At 49.1% G+C, this 14,455-nt stretch overlaps 1 protein-coding gene across 3 annotated transcripts in view; it reads right to left on the bottom strand.

The window, feature by feature from the left end:
* Positions 1–12,080, bottom strand: part of ANKS6 (ankyrin repeat and sterile alpha motif domain containing 6) — a gene marked incomplete at its 5' end in the record, with an annotated part of 43,129 nt that extends 31,049 nt beyond the window's left edge. For all 3 annotated transcript variants that reach the window (XM_081151359.1, XM_081151358.1, XM_081151360.1), the window contains 4 exons: positions 90–294; positions 983–1,027; positions 4,585–5,087; positions 11,731–12,080. In XM_081151359.1, coding sequence (XP_081007485.1) covers positions 90–294; positions 983–1,027; positions 4,585–5,087; positions 11,731–12,080 — 1,103 coding nt within the window. The remainder of the gene's footprint in view (positions 1–89; positions 295–982; positions 1,028–4,584; positions 5,088–11,730) is intronic.
* Between the last annotated feature and the right edge of the window lie 2,375 nt (positions 12,081–14,455).

Below are 14,455 nucleotides of genomic sequence, written 5' to 3'. Positions count from 1 at the left end.
TCTCAGGACCAGAAACCCCCATCAGGAACCCTATCCCAGACTGAGCATCCTAGCAGCCTTGCCACTGAGCAAGTGGGGCTGGCACTGACCCATGGTAGGTGGCCTGCATGAGGGCTGTCCAGCCATGCACGCTGTCCTGCTTGTCAACTTCAGCATGCCTCTCCACCAGCAGCTGCACCAGAGGCAGCTGTCCCATGACGGCTGCCAGCATCAGGGGGGTTGCCCCGTCCCCATTGACCAGATTCACGTGGTTGGGGTCTTCGTCAGCAATCTCTTTGACCAGCTGGAAGTTTCCTATAAACAGAAGCAACGATCCATGAGTTTGGCACCGCAGGCTTATGTATCCAGTGGGTTCATTTAACAAACACTTGCTGAGCCTGCCTCTGCACTGGGCTGCTGGGCACTGTAGGGGCTTCAAAAATGAGTTGGAGGTAGCCCCCCACTCTCGAATCCCTCAGCCTACAAAGGACAGAGACAACCATACAAATAGCATTACTAAAAGACAGAAGTGTTGGTGTCTTAAGAGGACAGATGAAGGAAACAGAGAAAGGGCAATGCCCATGCAGGAGAAGTCACGTATGGCTAGGGATTGAGAATCAGGGAGGTTCTTCCAAGAGGTGGGGGTCTATATCAGAAGAGGAAATTTCAGGCTAAATAGTCTTTCATCACAAAGAGACTGAAGTGGGTAGGTGGGCAGCCAGGCATTTCAGAGGTAGGGGAAAGCCAGGACCGAACCGCAGGGTTTGTCTGGCGAGGTGGAGGAGGAGCCTGGGAGGGCAGGCTGGAATCTGAAAGTGACATAATAACTATCAGCCTCCAGGGTCTGAACCTTCCTGGGAGAAACTACAGAGTCAAGGAACAACGAAATGCCTGTTTCTTTCTCAAAGACTCTGGGTGGCCTTGACGAGGACTACAAATATTAGGTTGGGAGAATGTGGCACTGAATACTTAAATATCCAAAAAGATTTTTTAAAGCACTTACCCATTTTCAATGCATGGAAAATATCAGGCCGCCTTTTCTCCTCATCTAGGTAAACAAAGATTTTAAAAGTTAAGTACTGAAAGGTTTAATATAACAGGAAAGTCACAAGGGTGTAACAACACAGCCTAGCTTTTAAAATTATCTACTTTTCAAAAGCGATCTAATTGGAGACCTAAGTAACGGATGAATCCAGCAGCCCTCTGGAAGGGTTATTATCCAAGAGTGTCCAAAAATGCTTCAGAGACAGATGTTGGGAGGTTGTCTGGCCAAAATGACATGAATGAGCAGTGGACTATTTCCTGATCTCACACTCATAAAGTTTTCGTTCCAAACTTTGGGATATCCTGTCTTACATATAATAGAAAAACATAGTCTTGGAAAAATCTGAATTCCTATGAAAATTTTAAAAAGAAACAATGATTCTTTTTTCCTAAAAACAAAATGGACAATCATGAGATAATTCCAGAGCCGAAGACCCTGAGATGCTAAACAGCTAAGCCCAGGGAAGGGTTATGGACATGGCCTCCAGAAGAGCCAATGTTAATTTTTGTTTCCTTCCCAAATAAGAAGCAATCTGGATATGATTCTGAGAGTCGCCCCTGCCCCAGACCTGCAGACACAGCTCACACCTTGACTGGTGCAGGACCCCTACCTACCCTCAAAGCTGGGCCTTGCTGTAACCCAGAGCCGAAGACCCTGAGATGCTAAACAGCTAAGCCCAGGGAAGGGTTATGGACATGGCCTCCAGAAGAGCCAATGTTAATTTTTGTTTCCTTCCCAAATAAGAAGCAATCTGGATATGATTCTGAGAGTCGCCCCTGCCCCAGACCTGCAGACACAGCTCACACCTTGACTGGTGCAGGACCCCTACCTACCCTCAAAGCTGGGCCTTGCTGTACCCACCCAATGCCAGCCCCTCCCTCATATGCTCATCTGTCACCTTCTCCAAGCCTGACTAGTGGGGACCGTGCTCCTGTCAGAAAGCAGACATCGTCATGACTGGTCCCCTCACTGGTGGTAAAAGGCAGGGCTTCCTGCCGCCTTTGACTAGCACCAGGTATGGAGCAACGGCAGGAGGAAACCTGAGGCTCTGGGTTGAATCTCTGGTGAAGATCAGCCCCCAGAGCAGCTGGAAGGAAGCTAGAGCATGACCCAGGGGGCACAGAGTCCAGTCAGTGTATCAGAATGAGTGCATGTTTCTAGAGTAAACTATCTCCTCATCACTAAAATAGGGATAACGTGTTAATGTGGGGGCCACACGGTGATTGCGGGAATCAATAAAACAGGTGGGAAATGCTTCAGAAATGGTTAGGTCCTATTCAAAGAGCAATTTTTGTTACCTTTACTAGGGACCACCCCCACCCCAGCAAGGGTAACTACTTAACTCCAGGGTTGTTAAAGGAAGTACAGACATGGAACCAAGTATCTGATTTTGCCTGTAAAATACTATTATGAAATGAATCTACATGTTAGTTTTAATAAATATGTCACATTCCTTTAAGTGTTTCAGAGTCTAATTTGCTGTGGGCTGGCACCCGCTCATGCCAAGACCCTTTGACAGAAAAGAGTGTGTCACCTGGCCTTAGTGTTGGTTGCTAAGCAACCATCTGGTACAAATGAATCACTGACAGTCTAGCCTGACCCCAGGAGTCTGTGGCAGCGGTGGCCCTGATGTCAAGTAACCCTGGGCTGGTCCCTTCCTTACTCTGGGGTGCAGTTTTTGCATCAATATCAGAGCAGCGCTGGGGACCCTGCCCCCAGCCCAAGAAACAACCACAGTGGGGTGGAGAGGGTGTCACAATGACAGTTATAACTTCCAAGGTAGCCTGCGATAGCTAATTCGAAGGAGAGACCTAAGAGTTCCTAAGTCCCAAGTAGGGTGAATTTCATTGCATCTCACAAAAGGAGCTAGTGGTTATTATTATTTCTTTAATAACCTGCCATTATTAATAACACAGCCTTGGTCCTTACTGCTGTCCTACTGAAGACTCCTGAGAGCCCGCATGGCACAGTTCCCCAGCTCCTGAGAGTCAGCTTAAATCTCCCCTCCTCAAGGAGGCCATCTAACCTCCACCCTGCATCGCCCCCACTCTGCCACTCCAAACCCTTTACTTTGCCCTCCACGACACTTACACCTTCTTATTTTATTTAATAGGCTATTTCCTGTTCATTGCCAAAGTTCCCAAGAGCAGGGACTGGATCTGATTTGCTCACTGACATGTCTCATGTACTGAGAGCAGTGCCTGGTACATTGCAGGCATTCAATAAATATTTGTAGAATAACTAAATGGACAAATGGTCAATTAAAACCTATTATAATAGCTTCCATTTACTGAGTGCTAGCTATGTGCCAGGCGCTGGATACACCTTTTACAGGCACTATCTTACTATTGCTCACAGAACCTTATAAGGTAAGTGCACTTATGATGACTGTTTTAGGAAAGAGGACACTGAAGTCCTCAAGGGACAATGAACATGCCCAAGGCCACCCACCCACAAAGCGAAGAACTAGCCTCAAACCCGGGTGTGCTAGACAGAGAAGTCTGTGCTCACAGTCATGACCCCAGCCTGTCAAATATGACACAAGTAACAGTAACAGGGGGAATGGCAGCTGCTAATACCTCTCAAGCACTCCCTGTGGCCCAAGGTGACCTCACTCAATCCTCATAGCAGTCTTGTGAGGCTGTGCTACTCCTGTCCCCCATTTATGGATGACAAAACAGAAGCTTGGTGAATTCAGGCAACCTGTCCAAGGTCCCTCAGTTGACCTTCTCTTCAGATTTTCATCTTTCAGTCCTAGACGCTTATACACTGCAGCCCGCTATTACAGCCTTGGCTGCCTCTCACTGAAGTCAGACCCATCACTGAAAGAGGGTACTGAGGCTGTGTATGACATGGCATTTCACAGTCCTAATGCACACGATGAACCAGAAGTTTTGAAATGTAATGTGTCCTGTGGCAGATTTGCTAAGGATTGTTCAGACAGCTCTTTAAATGCCAGAAAGATGGCAAAAAAAAAGAAAAAAAGAAACAGGACACATTACTAGGTGTTGAAAACCTCAAAAGTGGGCTGAATTTTATATGAATTAGTCTTTGGAGACTGATCACAGATGAGGTCAAGCACATTGTTCTAGAGCAGGGTCAAACCTGCTGCCTGTTTCTGTAATTATAGTTTTATTGGAACATAGCCACATCCCTTATTTACATATCATGTATGGAACCTTTCATGTTAGCAGAACTGAGTGGTTAGGACATCTGGTTCTTTACAGAAAAGTTTGCTGACCCTGTTCTAAAAGGATCCCAGAATCACCTGCATCAGAATCACCTGTTAGGGAGGAGGGGGCCTTGCTATGCAGGTTTCCAGGCTCTTCCCAGAGTCACCAAATCTTTCTCTGGAGGGTGGGCCAGGAACCTTGCATGTAACAGGCACTCCCAACTGAATTTTACACACAGTACATCTTAAGTCCCACTACTCTGCAGGCTGGACTCTGATTTCTGCATACCTGTCAGTTGGGCAATCCTCAGTTTGAGCCATTTAAACACAATTTGGGGACCTCTGTAAAGCCAAGGTGGGAGGCAGGGGTGAGGAGAAGCAGCCTGACCTGTCTTGGGCCTGACGGTGGTCAGCGGGTCCAGGTAATCTGCAAGGTCCCTGTGCTTACGGTCCAGCGCAACCTCGAAGGCAGTCTTCTCCAGCACGCTGAGGTGGTCGGGGTTGGCCCCCTTCTCCACCAGCTGCTGGGCTACCCCAAGCCTTCCAATGAGTGCTGCCAGCATCAGCGGACTCCAGCCCACCGTCCGTGCCGCACAGTTGGGGTCCGCACCGCACTCCAGCAGCAGACGCACCACAGCCTCATGTCCGTGCTGGATAGCAGCCATCAGGGCTGTGATGTCCAGCAGCTCATTCCTGCTGTCCCCTGCCCCCAGCTGCTCGCCTGAGGGGTTGTGATGGTCCACGAAGGCACCAGCTTCCAGGAGCAGCTTCACCACACCCAGGTGGCCACCCCGAGAGGCCACAGTGAGCACACTGGCCCCCAGCCGGTTCTGGGCATTGACATCAGCCCCATGATCCAAAAGCAGGTGTGCCACGCTCACGTGCCCAAATCTGCCAGGAAGATGGAGAATCAGTGACACTAAACATGGAGCACTGATAAGGAAACACTTACTTAATGCTCGTTTGTCGTTAAATCCTAAGAGCTGCTTATAATAAAAGGACTTCTTCTGGTGCCAGGCACTTCAGGTGCTAGCCCTGTATATGCTCTGCCACAAAGGTGGGCAACTACCCCGCTAGGTTTGAATCCAGTTCTGCCATCCACTAGCTGCATGACCTTGAGAAAGAACTTTAACTTCTTTGTGCTTTCATTTCCTCATCTGTAAAATGAGATGTAATTCTATCAACTGCAAGGGAATGTTAAGGATTGAGTTAACATACCTAAATGTATAATTATTAAAGCACCTAGAACAGTGCTTGGTCAAAGGAAGCAGCACATAAATGTTAGCTATTATCACTGTAATCGTTTTACATGATGCAACATGGCAAGGTTACCCAGCTGGTAAGAAGCTGCATCAGGGTCAGAACCCAGGTCTATCTGAATCCTGCTGCCCTCCCTCTTTCCCCTACACCATGCTGCCTCCTACATCTTGGAAAGGTCATTTTATTCTGTTTTGCAGCCTGGTAATGTCTCTCTGCCAATGCTGATCTCCCCATGGGCAGGGCCCATGTCTGACTCATGTCTACCCTTCCTCCTCTCAAAATGCACACAGAGGGAAGGTCCTTCTAGAGGAGCACACCAAAGCCCATGCCAAGAGGTGTGGCAAGGCCGTGGTCAGCAGAAATAGGCTCTAATGTCTCGCCAGAGGCCTGCTGCCACCTGCTGGCAAGAATGTCCACTGCTCTAGGCTTAAATCTGGGCTTTGGGCCAGACTCCCTCAGCAAAGCTTGAGCTAAGGCCCTGCTGGGACATTGGGGAGACAAACAAGCACCCACCGACTCTCTAATCTCTCCCTTCCTTTACCGCCAGAGGGCAGAAAAGTTCTGTTTTACAGCACTTTTGGCCGGCATACTCTTTCTGGGCTCAGAGCTGTGTGTGTCAAAGCTGGAAGAAGCCTGGACTAACAAGGAAAGAATGACAAGGAGACAGGGGCTGGCTTCGCCAGGTTTTACAAAACCATAATGCCTGCATAACGCCTGCATCTACAAGGCAGCTTTTTGAATCTCCTGTTGCGCACTCCTTTCCGGAAGCGGGTTTTGTAGCTCAGCTAAACCCAGGGCCTCCCCCCTCCCCGTGGAGGCAGGGCCAAGGCTGAACTCTGGTTTGAACTTACAAATACCTTCTGGGACATGAACCATAACAGCACCAGGTCACCTCAGCCTACAGAGTGCTGCCCACGGAGGGAAGAGCTTGGTGAACTGGCTCCTGCAGCTACAGGGGGACTGGGCCTGTCCTCTTCTGCAAGAGCAGGGAGAGGGCAAGTCAGGCTGAAATAAACTCAAAGGCAGAAAGATGCAACCCCAACCTGTCTCCCTGCTTCCTTCCTGCCCATCCTCCATGATAGTCCCCAAACCGAAAATGATATTCCCAAACCCTAAATCTGATGGCTACTTCCCACTACCCAAAGGCCTGCCAACTGTCAACCTCGTCTCCTCCCAACTCCCACATGGTACCCTCCAGCCATGCTCATCTAAACTCACCAATTATTAGACTCTTCAAAGACAGGGCTGGGTGGCTGACCCACAGTGAAGCTCAGTAAATTTTGTCAAATAAATGAGTGAATGACTGATTGATTGGCAAAATCACACAGAGGATGGTCCAGAGACGAGCAATGGAAATGACTGAAGAACTGGTATATCCTCCATTGCAGTAGAGAATTTAAAAGATTACACTATTTAGTTATCAAGCATGAGATAAAATCTAGTATAATTCCTAACAGCAGATTACAAGGTACTGTCAAATTTTTATCTCATCTGATCTTAATAAACCCCAAGATAAACCACCCATTTCACAGATGAAGAAATCAAGATTAGAATGGAAAGCAATAATCCAGAAATTTGAAAGTGACAGAGTCAAAACTTGAACTTAGACCTGAAGTCCCAAACCCTGTTTTTCTGGTGTAACAAATTTTCACAGAGGAAGAGGGCTGAATTTCAGCAGAAATGCTGACATTTGGAATGCTTTCTGAACTCATGGGGTAGCCCAAGAGGTCATTCAATCAAGCTGAAAACATAAAAGGAGTCAACAAAGGCTGAGATAATTTTGTGGATGCTAAATTTCTACTAGATAATTACTGAAGATAGGGAAGCTGGAGCTTTCTGAACAGCTGCTACGATTACCAATTATTTTCTGCAGTTAACACCTGTGCTTAAAGACCTGCCACATACTCCCATCACTCAAAGCACTGGGTAGAGAGTCCAGCTCTGCCACATTGGCAGGAGGAGAAATGAAGGGCAGGAAAAGGAAAGGAAAGGAAAGAAGCCAACCTATCCCTTTAGCATCAGGTAAATTTGGTGAGTAGCTTTCTGTGGCCAACACCAAAAAGAAAAGTCAATTATAGGTTTTATGGCTGAGAGCAGAGGCTGGGAGCAACTGCCAGGGTGTGAGTCTGACTCCACCACTTACTAGCTGTGTGGTCTTGAGCAAGTTACTTAACTTCTCTGAGCCTCAATTCCTCATCTGTGAAATGGGGGTAACAGGTTTTGTGTGAGTTGAATTAGTTAATTCATTTAAAGTACTTAGCACAGTTCTTGACACAATGTAAGTTCTCAGTAAAGGTTATCATTTTAAGAATGGGGGGAAAAACCATTCTTAAACCATTTCTGATATCAAAGCATCCACAAGAGACCAAACTGCAGTCGAGGCACAGGGCCTCTGATAGCCTGGCCTGATCCAATGATGAGCTTTGGAACATAAAAATCTGATAAACAGATGCTCTCTTCCACCAAAAGTGGTGGCTGCCGGGAGCACTGTCTTGAAGTACTCTAAGGTGTATCTAGATCCAAGGAGGATGAGCACAGACTGGAACATGTTGGCATATGGCCATGCATTTGCCCATCCTGATCTGAGGGACAGACAGACCATATAATCTTCAGAAAGTTTCCCACACATATTATTCCTCAGCATACAAAGTAGGCAGCACAAAGCTAGGGCACAACCCAACATGAACAGAGGTGATACCTGAGTCCAGACGGTCCGTATCACCAACTGAAGGACAGTATCTTTTAAAGTACCCAGGCCCTGTCTAGGTCAATGCTAATCCTCTCATAGGATTGTCATAGTCTATCATAGTCTGGTAGGAGTAAATAAGAGAGTCTGTCATAGCTAATGCTCCCGAAGCAGCACCAGTAAGATATATGAAGGAATAAAGAAGAATGTAACTAACCTAGAGCCTCTTAATTTGCAAGGGACAGAATCAGGATACTTGGACCACAAATTCCAGCAAACAGTGCCACATTGTAGAGAAGAAGGAAAGTTCTCTAAAAATGTTAAATTATCAGTTAACAAAATTTAGGTTAATTCTTCCAAGTCTCCTGCTCCATCAAGATTAATAGAAATTTGATGAAATTAATCAGATGACTTTGACCATCCTGAAGAAGTTGGTTAATAGTGAAAACTGGCGAAAAGAGGTCTTTGAGACACCCTGAAGCGTGCCAGGTACTGCAATCACAAATTTCGCTCAGCACTGCATCCAGGGGCTCACTAAGGGCCCCCTCTGTACTGGATGGGAGGTCAGAGATGAGGTACACATTGATGGCTCCCAAACCTGTTGTGTGACAGAATCGCTGGGGAGCCTCTTCTCACACAGAGTCCCTGACCTTCCCTCCCTCCCCACCAGGTCTTCTGAATCACAATCCCCAAAGAGAGAACTCAGGAATCTGATTTGGGAAAGCATCTCGGTGATTCTGATGTATGGCAGGTTTAGGTGCCACTGAGGAAGAGGGCCAGCTATATAACATGGGGAGGCGGGCACTACTGAAGGGGCCCTCATGGTGCTGAGAGACCAGATACCAGGGGATATGTCACAGCAGGCTTCCCAGAAGCAGCTAAGCTGGGGGGGGGGGGGGGCTTCATTTAGGGTAGAAGAGGCTTCCTGTATGTGGTTATGGTGAGAGCTCTGTAGTTAGATTTCCCAAATATGCTGACTAGCTGTATGCTCATGAGCAAATTTGGTAATCTCAGATTCTCATCTGTAAAGTGGCCATAATATGCTTGGCACATAGTAAATGCTCGATAAATGTTAACATCCCTCTCCCTAAAAAAAGATACCACAGGGAGACACAAAGAAAGTCTAGATGAAATCATCATGGCCTGAGTTTCGGTTTAGTTTTGTTTAGATCCTAAACTGAGCTTAGTTTAGGAAGCCAGGGGGACAGGAGAAGCGAGAATTGGGGAGGGGTCTAAAGGTGAGAGTCTCAAATGCCCTGTTGAAGGCTCTTACCAGGGGAGCTATTACAGGAGAGGCACACCAAACATTCATTTCAGAAAGATCTGGAAGCTCTGTAGAGGGTGGATTAGAAAGGGCACACCTGAAGGAAGGGAGAGCAGTGGAAGGCCCCTACAAAGTGTGGCCCAGAGTAAGGCAGAGGGGAAGGAGAGAGGGTGTGGATTCAAGAGAGGTTATGGCAGAGACAGATGAGCAGACTTGGCCACGGCACAGACAGGTACCACACCCTGGATTTACCTGGTACTTTAAAGCCTGGAAGAAAGCCTAAAACAGGGAATCTCAGGAGAAAGGTGGATAGCCCCAAAGGCTTTCAGCTCACCCCAGACTGCTCTGGGCAAGAAATCAGGTGTCTTAAGACAAAGGGTCCCAATATGCAGGTAAGAACATAAAACAGTGCACTGCCCATGGGAACAGGCATGCATTCCCTAACTGGGATGTGTTCCCAAAGTGTGTTTATAGACTGACTGAAATAAATGCCCAAGGGCTGGGGAATGGTTAAGCAAACCACAGTACTGTCCCATGGATAGACTATGACACAGCAGTTTAAAACAATATATTTGAAAATAATGCAGAATAAAATTTTTCCAGCAACACACACTAATTAGAACTGTGTAACACTTGCAAAAGAACTTTAAGAAATAAAATATTACCAGCATTATGACTAAGAATGTTGTTTTCAATGCCTTTTAGAAAAACAAATGGCTCATACATATGGAAAGATGCTTTACTTCACTCACAATTTAACAAATGCAAATCACAGCTACACTAAGATTTTTCACCCATCAGACACAAAAACCCAAAAGTTTGCTAACATAAGTTGGCGAGGCTGCAGAAAAACAAGCTGTCATATACACGGATGCTGAGAGGGTAAACTGGTGTGACTGCTCCGGGCAGCAGAACAGTAGGCTCCCAAAGATGTTCACACCCTAATCTCCAAAACCTATGTTAGGTTTCATGGCAAAGGAGAAATTAAGGTTGCAGATAGAATTATTAATCATTAAGGTTGCTAATCAGCTGTTCTTGATATGGGGGAGTATCCTAAATTATCTATGTGGGCCCAATGGAATCACAAGGGTCCTTTAAATGTGGAAGAGGGGGGCGGAAAAGTCGGAGTCAGAAGATGTGAGGACAGAAGCTGCTGACTTTATGGAAAGTTGTTACAGCAGCCATAAGAAACTAATACACCTGTATGGGAAGCAATTTGGCAATATCCACCAAAATGACAAATGACCTGCATTCCCTCCTTGGGGAACTTCTGCAAGAAACTGAGGGGTGAGTGGGATCTAAATAGATGGCTGACAGGGGTAAGAGACTTCCCTGTACACCAGAGTCTGTTTATAGGAGGGTTTCAAGTCCTGTTTATTCTGCTTCCTGAGTACATCTCAAACTCATCTCTTTGCTCTCCCACCGTTCTCTCTGCTCTGTCTAGGACACCATCACCTCTTCCTAGGCCTCTGCAATTGCCTCCTAACCAGCCTTTCTAATTCTAGCCCACCTCTCCAATCTGTCCTCACACTGCTTTGAAAGTGGTTTTCCAAAACAGTCTGATTCGGTCACTCACCCGCTCGAACCTTCCATTACTCCCCAGTGCCCTTAGGATAGCCAACGTTTCTCAGCCCTGCCACCTGGCATCTGCCCTCTTCTCTCCAGCAGAGCTCATCTCCCACTCCTCCCAGCCCCCTCCCAGCCATCACATCTTTCCAACGATGCTACCGATGCTTCACGTTCCCTTTTGCTTCCAAACGTTTGCCTGGGTCTCCTACCACCCGGTTCTCACCTCTCACTGCTGTCCTGGTTAATTCTTAGACACCGTCGGGGCTTCGCTTGAATACATACATCACCCTTACCAGAGACCTCCCCCCACCTCCCCAGACTGGGTCTGCTGCTCCCGACTCCCTGAACTTTCCGTCAAGCCCGCTGCCTTGTGAGCCGCTCCCAGTGTGGGCTTTACCTGGGTCCCGCCGTGTCCCCGTCATCAAGCTGGGGCGGGCAGGTGGGTTCTTAGGAAACCCTTGCTGCAAGAAGGAATGAATGAATATCTCTAAGCCTGAATCTCCGAGAGTCCACTCGCAGCGTCCAGATTCCGTTTTGAAAGGCCAGTGCTTCTAAGACTGATTTCATGTTACTAAAAAGCGCTTCCCCTTCCCGTCGCAGCCCAACGCTGCTTAAAGTTTACCATCCCGACTCTGGAGCGGGTCCTTGACTCCTTCCCTCCCGGGCGTCTGGGGTGCAGGGGCAGGTCCGGCCGGCCGCCCGGCCCGCGGGCGCCACCCCGGCCCCCGGCCCCCGGCCCCGGCCCCGGCCCTCACCTGGCCGCCTGCATGAGCGCGCTCCAGCCGTGGTGGTTGCGGCTGTTGACCGAGGCGCCGCGGCGCAGCAGGAAGCGCACCAGCGGCTCGTGGCCCCCGGCCGCGGCGAACTGCAGCGCCGTGTTGCCCGCCTCGTCCGAGCAGTCCACGGGCACCGGCGCCCCGGCCGCCGCCGCCCCGGGCCCGGCCGCCTCGGCGCCCGCCGGCTCCGCGCCCGCCTCGGGCTCCGCTCCGCGCTCCGCCGGTTCCGCCGCCCCCGGCTCCAGAAGCCGCCGCGCCGTCTCCGTGTCGCCTTGGTCGCAGGCGCGCAGCAGCAGCTGGAAGGCCGGGGGCAGCCCGCCTTCGCCCATCGCGGCCCCGGCCCGCGCCCGTCGGCCAGCGGCGGCCCGGCTCCGCCCCCGGATGCCGCGCGCGGGCGCCCCCTTTCGCCCGCCTGCGCGCCTACTGTGTGCGGGCGCGCGCCCGGGGCGAGGTCGCGTGGCCGCGGCGGCCGGCTGACCGCGCTCCGGGAGGCTCCGAGCCGCTCCGGGCTGGGCTCGGGGTGCGCCCTCGCCTTCCCCGCTCCCGCTCCGCGCCTCCCGCGGCCCTGGACACGGCCTGCCCCGTGCGGGGGTCGGAGCGGGTGCCCGGCCTCCGCGGCCCTGGACACCGCCTGCCCCGTGCGGGGGTCGGAGCGGGTGCCCGGCCTCCCCGGCGCTGCGAGCGCGGGGCCGCCAGGCCTGGTCCGAGCCCAGGGCCGCGCGGGCCTGCCGGCGGCGCTTCCTAAACAGCTGTTGATGAATTACAGAGCGGATGGGCCCGCTCTGTGCCCACAGAATGTCCCGCGGGGCCCTTGGTGCCAGCCCTTGGCTGGGCAGGGCCGTTAGGGCTACAAGCGCGCCTGTACCCTTCTCTTCAGTGGTTCTAGAATGAGCACCACTGGGGACATTATACAAATGCAGATTTTCTGACCTCACCCCAGATCTGCTGAACCAGAAACTGAGTGTGGAGCTCTCTTCCCGCAACTGTGTTTTAAGAAGCCCTCCAGGTGAGTCTGATGCACAATAAAGTTTGAAGCTCTGTATGGTCTGGGTCTGTGTACTGAATGATCCTCACAGCAGCCCTGTCAGCCGCCAGATCGATGATCACCTCCAATTTACAGAGGAGGCAGCTGAGGCTTAAAGAGGTTGTACCTTGCTAAAGGCCACATGATTCTCCTGCAGGAGAGCTGTGACTAGAACCCAGGTCTTCTGGTATCTAGTCCAATTCTCTTTCTATTCCCAACAAATATTAATTGAGAACCTACTGCGTGCCAGGTACTGTTTAGGTGTTGGAAAAGGTGTAGGGAACAAAATAAACTCCCTGCCTTCCTGGACCTGACAGTGGAAAGAGAGGCTGTAAGTACACAAACAAGCAAGGAACAGATTCAAGTGATGAGCGCTATTTCAACAATAAGTAGAACATAACAAATCAAAGTCAATAGGACAGAGGATGAGGTGTTGTTTTATAATAAGGCAAAGAAGGGGTCACTGAGAATGTGACATTTGCAGAGACAGGAAGGAATTGAGAAATCGAGCTAGGCTGACATTTGGGGAGAGTGCAATCCAGGCAGAGGGAAAGAAAGATTCTAACAAGAGCAGCCCTGCCTGTAAATTGCTGATGCCATCTGCTCATCGTGATAACATTAACTTCTGATAGGGGGAAATTGATTCCCATAGATTGTGAGCTGTGGCCCCAAAGCCTAGCAAAAGGCCAGGCGTACAGCAGGTGCTCAGTACCTGACTGTTAAATGATTAAGTCTCATATAAGTAGAGTTATAATACAGAACAAAAGTTAATGAGGACGTGAGGAAGGAATAAGAGTCATGGCATTGGCAGATCAAAAATGAAAATGCCCTTAGGATCTGGGCGAGTAGGGCTGGAAGAATAGGTCTAGGTGAAGTGTAAAGATAAGGAAAAGTCTCAAAAGTACACAAGACTCAAATTGCAAAACACTCCGGTGCCAGGTTAAAGACAGTGGGATTTGTTCTGTGAGTAATGGAGAGCCATGGACAGTGTTTGAGCAGGTGAGTTACAGGATAGAGCAAATCACTTAGGCCCAGTGTCAGGGGTGATGCACTGTCACTCCTTTCCAGATTTGGATCCATTCACCACAGTAGAGGTGAGAACGGCTTCCTTTTGAAGGTCTAATGAAGACTTTTGCTTCCATGAAAATCCTGAGTAATTGTATCCTTGTCTTATTCTATTTATTCAGTGTCTTTCCTTATATTTTTACTAACTAGTTGTCCCGTTATAAAAATAATATACATGGTAAAAAAAAATAAATTTCACCAGTACAAAAGAGCATAAAACAAAAGCAAAAGTCCCTTCCCCCTCCCCCACTCTCAGTTCTACTCCCCGTAGGTAGCCAATATTCACATTTAGTTTATCTTTCCAAAAATGCACATATTCAAATAGGCATCAATCAAGAAGCTTGATTGCAAGTAGCAGAAATCAACTCTCTGGAGAATTTAAGCAGAAAGAAGATTTAATATAAGGTTTCTTCATAGCTCACAAATCCCACAAGAGCCAGAGAGCCAGTCTCGGAGGTTTCTCAGCCAGGAACAATGTCCCAAATCATGCCACAGCTGCACCCTATATCAGGGTGGCATCTGTATAGGCCCTTTTTGGTGCCACCAGCCGCAGAGTCAGACCTGAGGTCAGAGTGTCTAAATGGCCTGGGTCATATGTTTTGCCTGGCAGAAAAG

The sequence above is a fragment of the Miniopterus schreibersii genome, assembly GCF_964146895.1.
Source record: "Miniopterus schreibersii genome assembly, chromosome: 11".
In the NCBI taxonomy this organism is placed as follows: Eukaryota; Metazoa; Chordata; class Mammalia; order Chiroptera; family Miniopteridae; genus Miniopterus; species Miniopterus schreibersii.
Note: the sequence above shows the minus strand (reverse complement) of the source record. Positions and strands in the feature narration are given on the sequence as shown.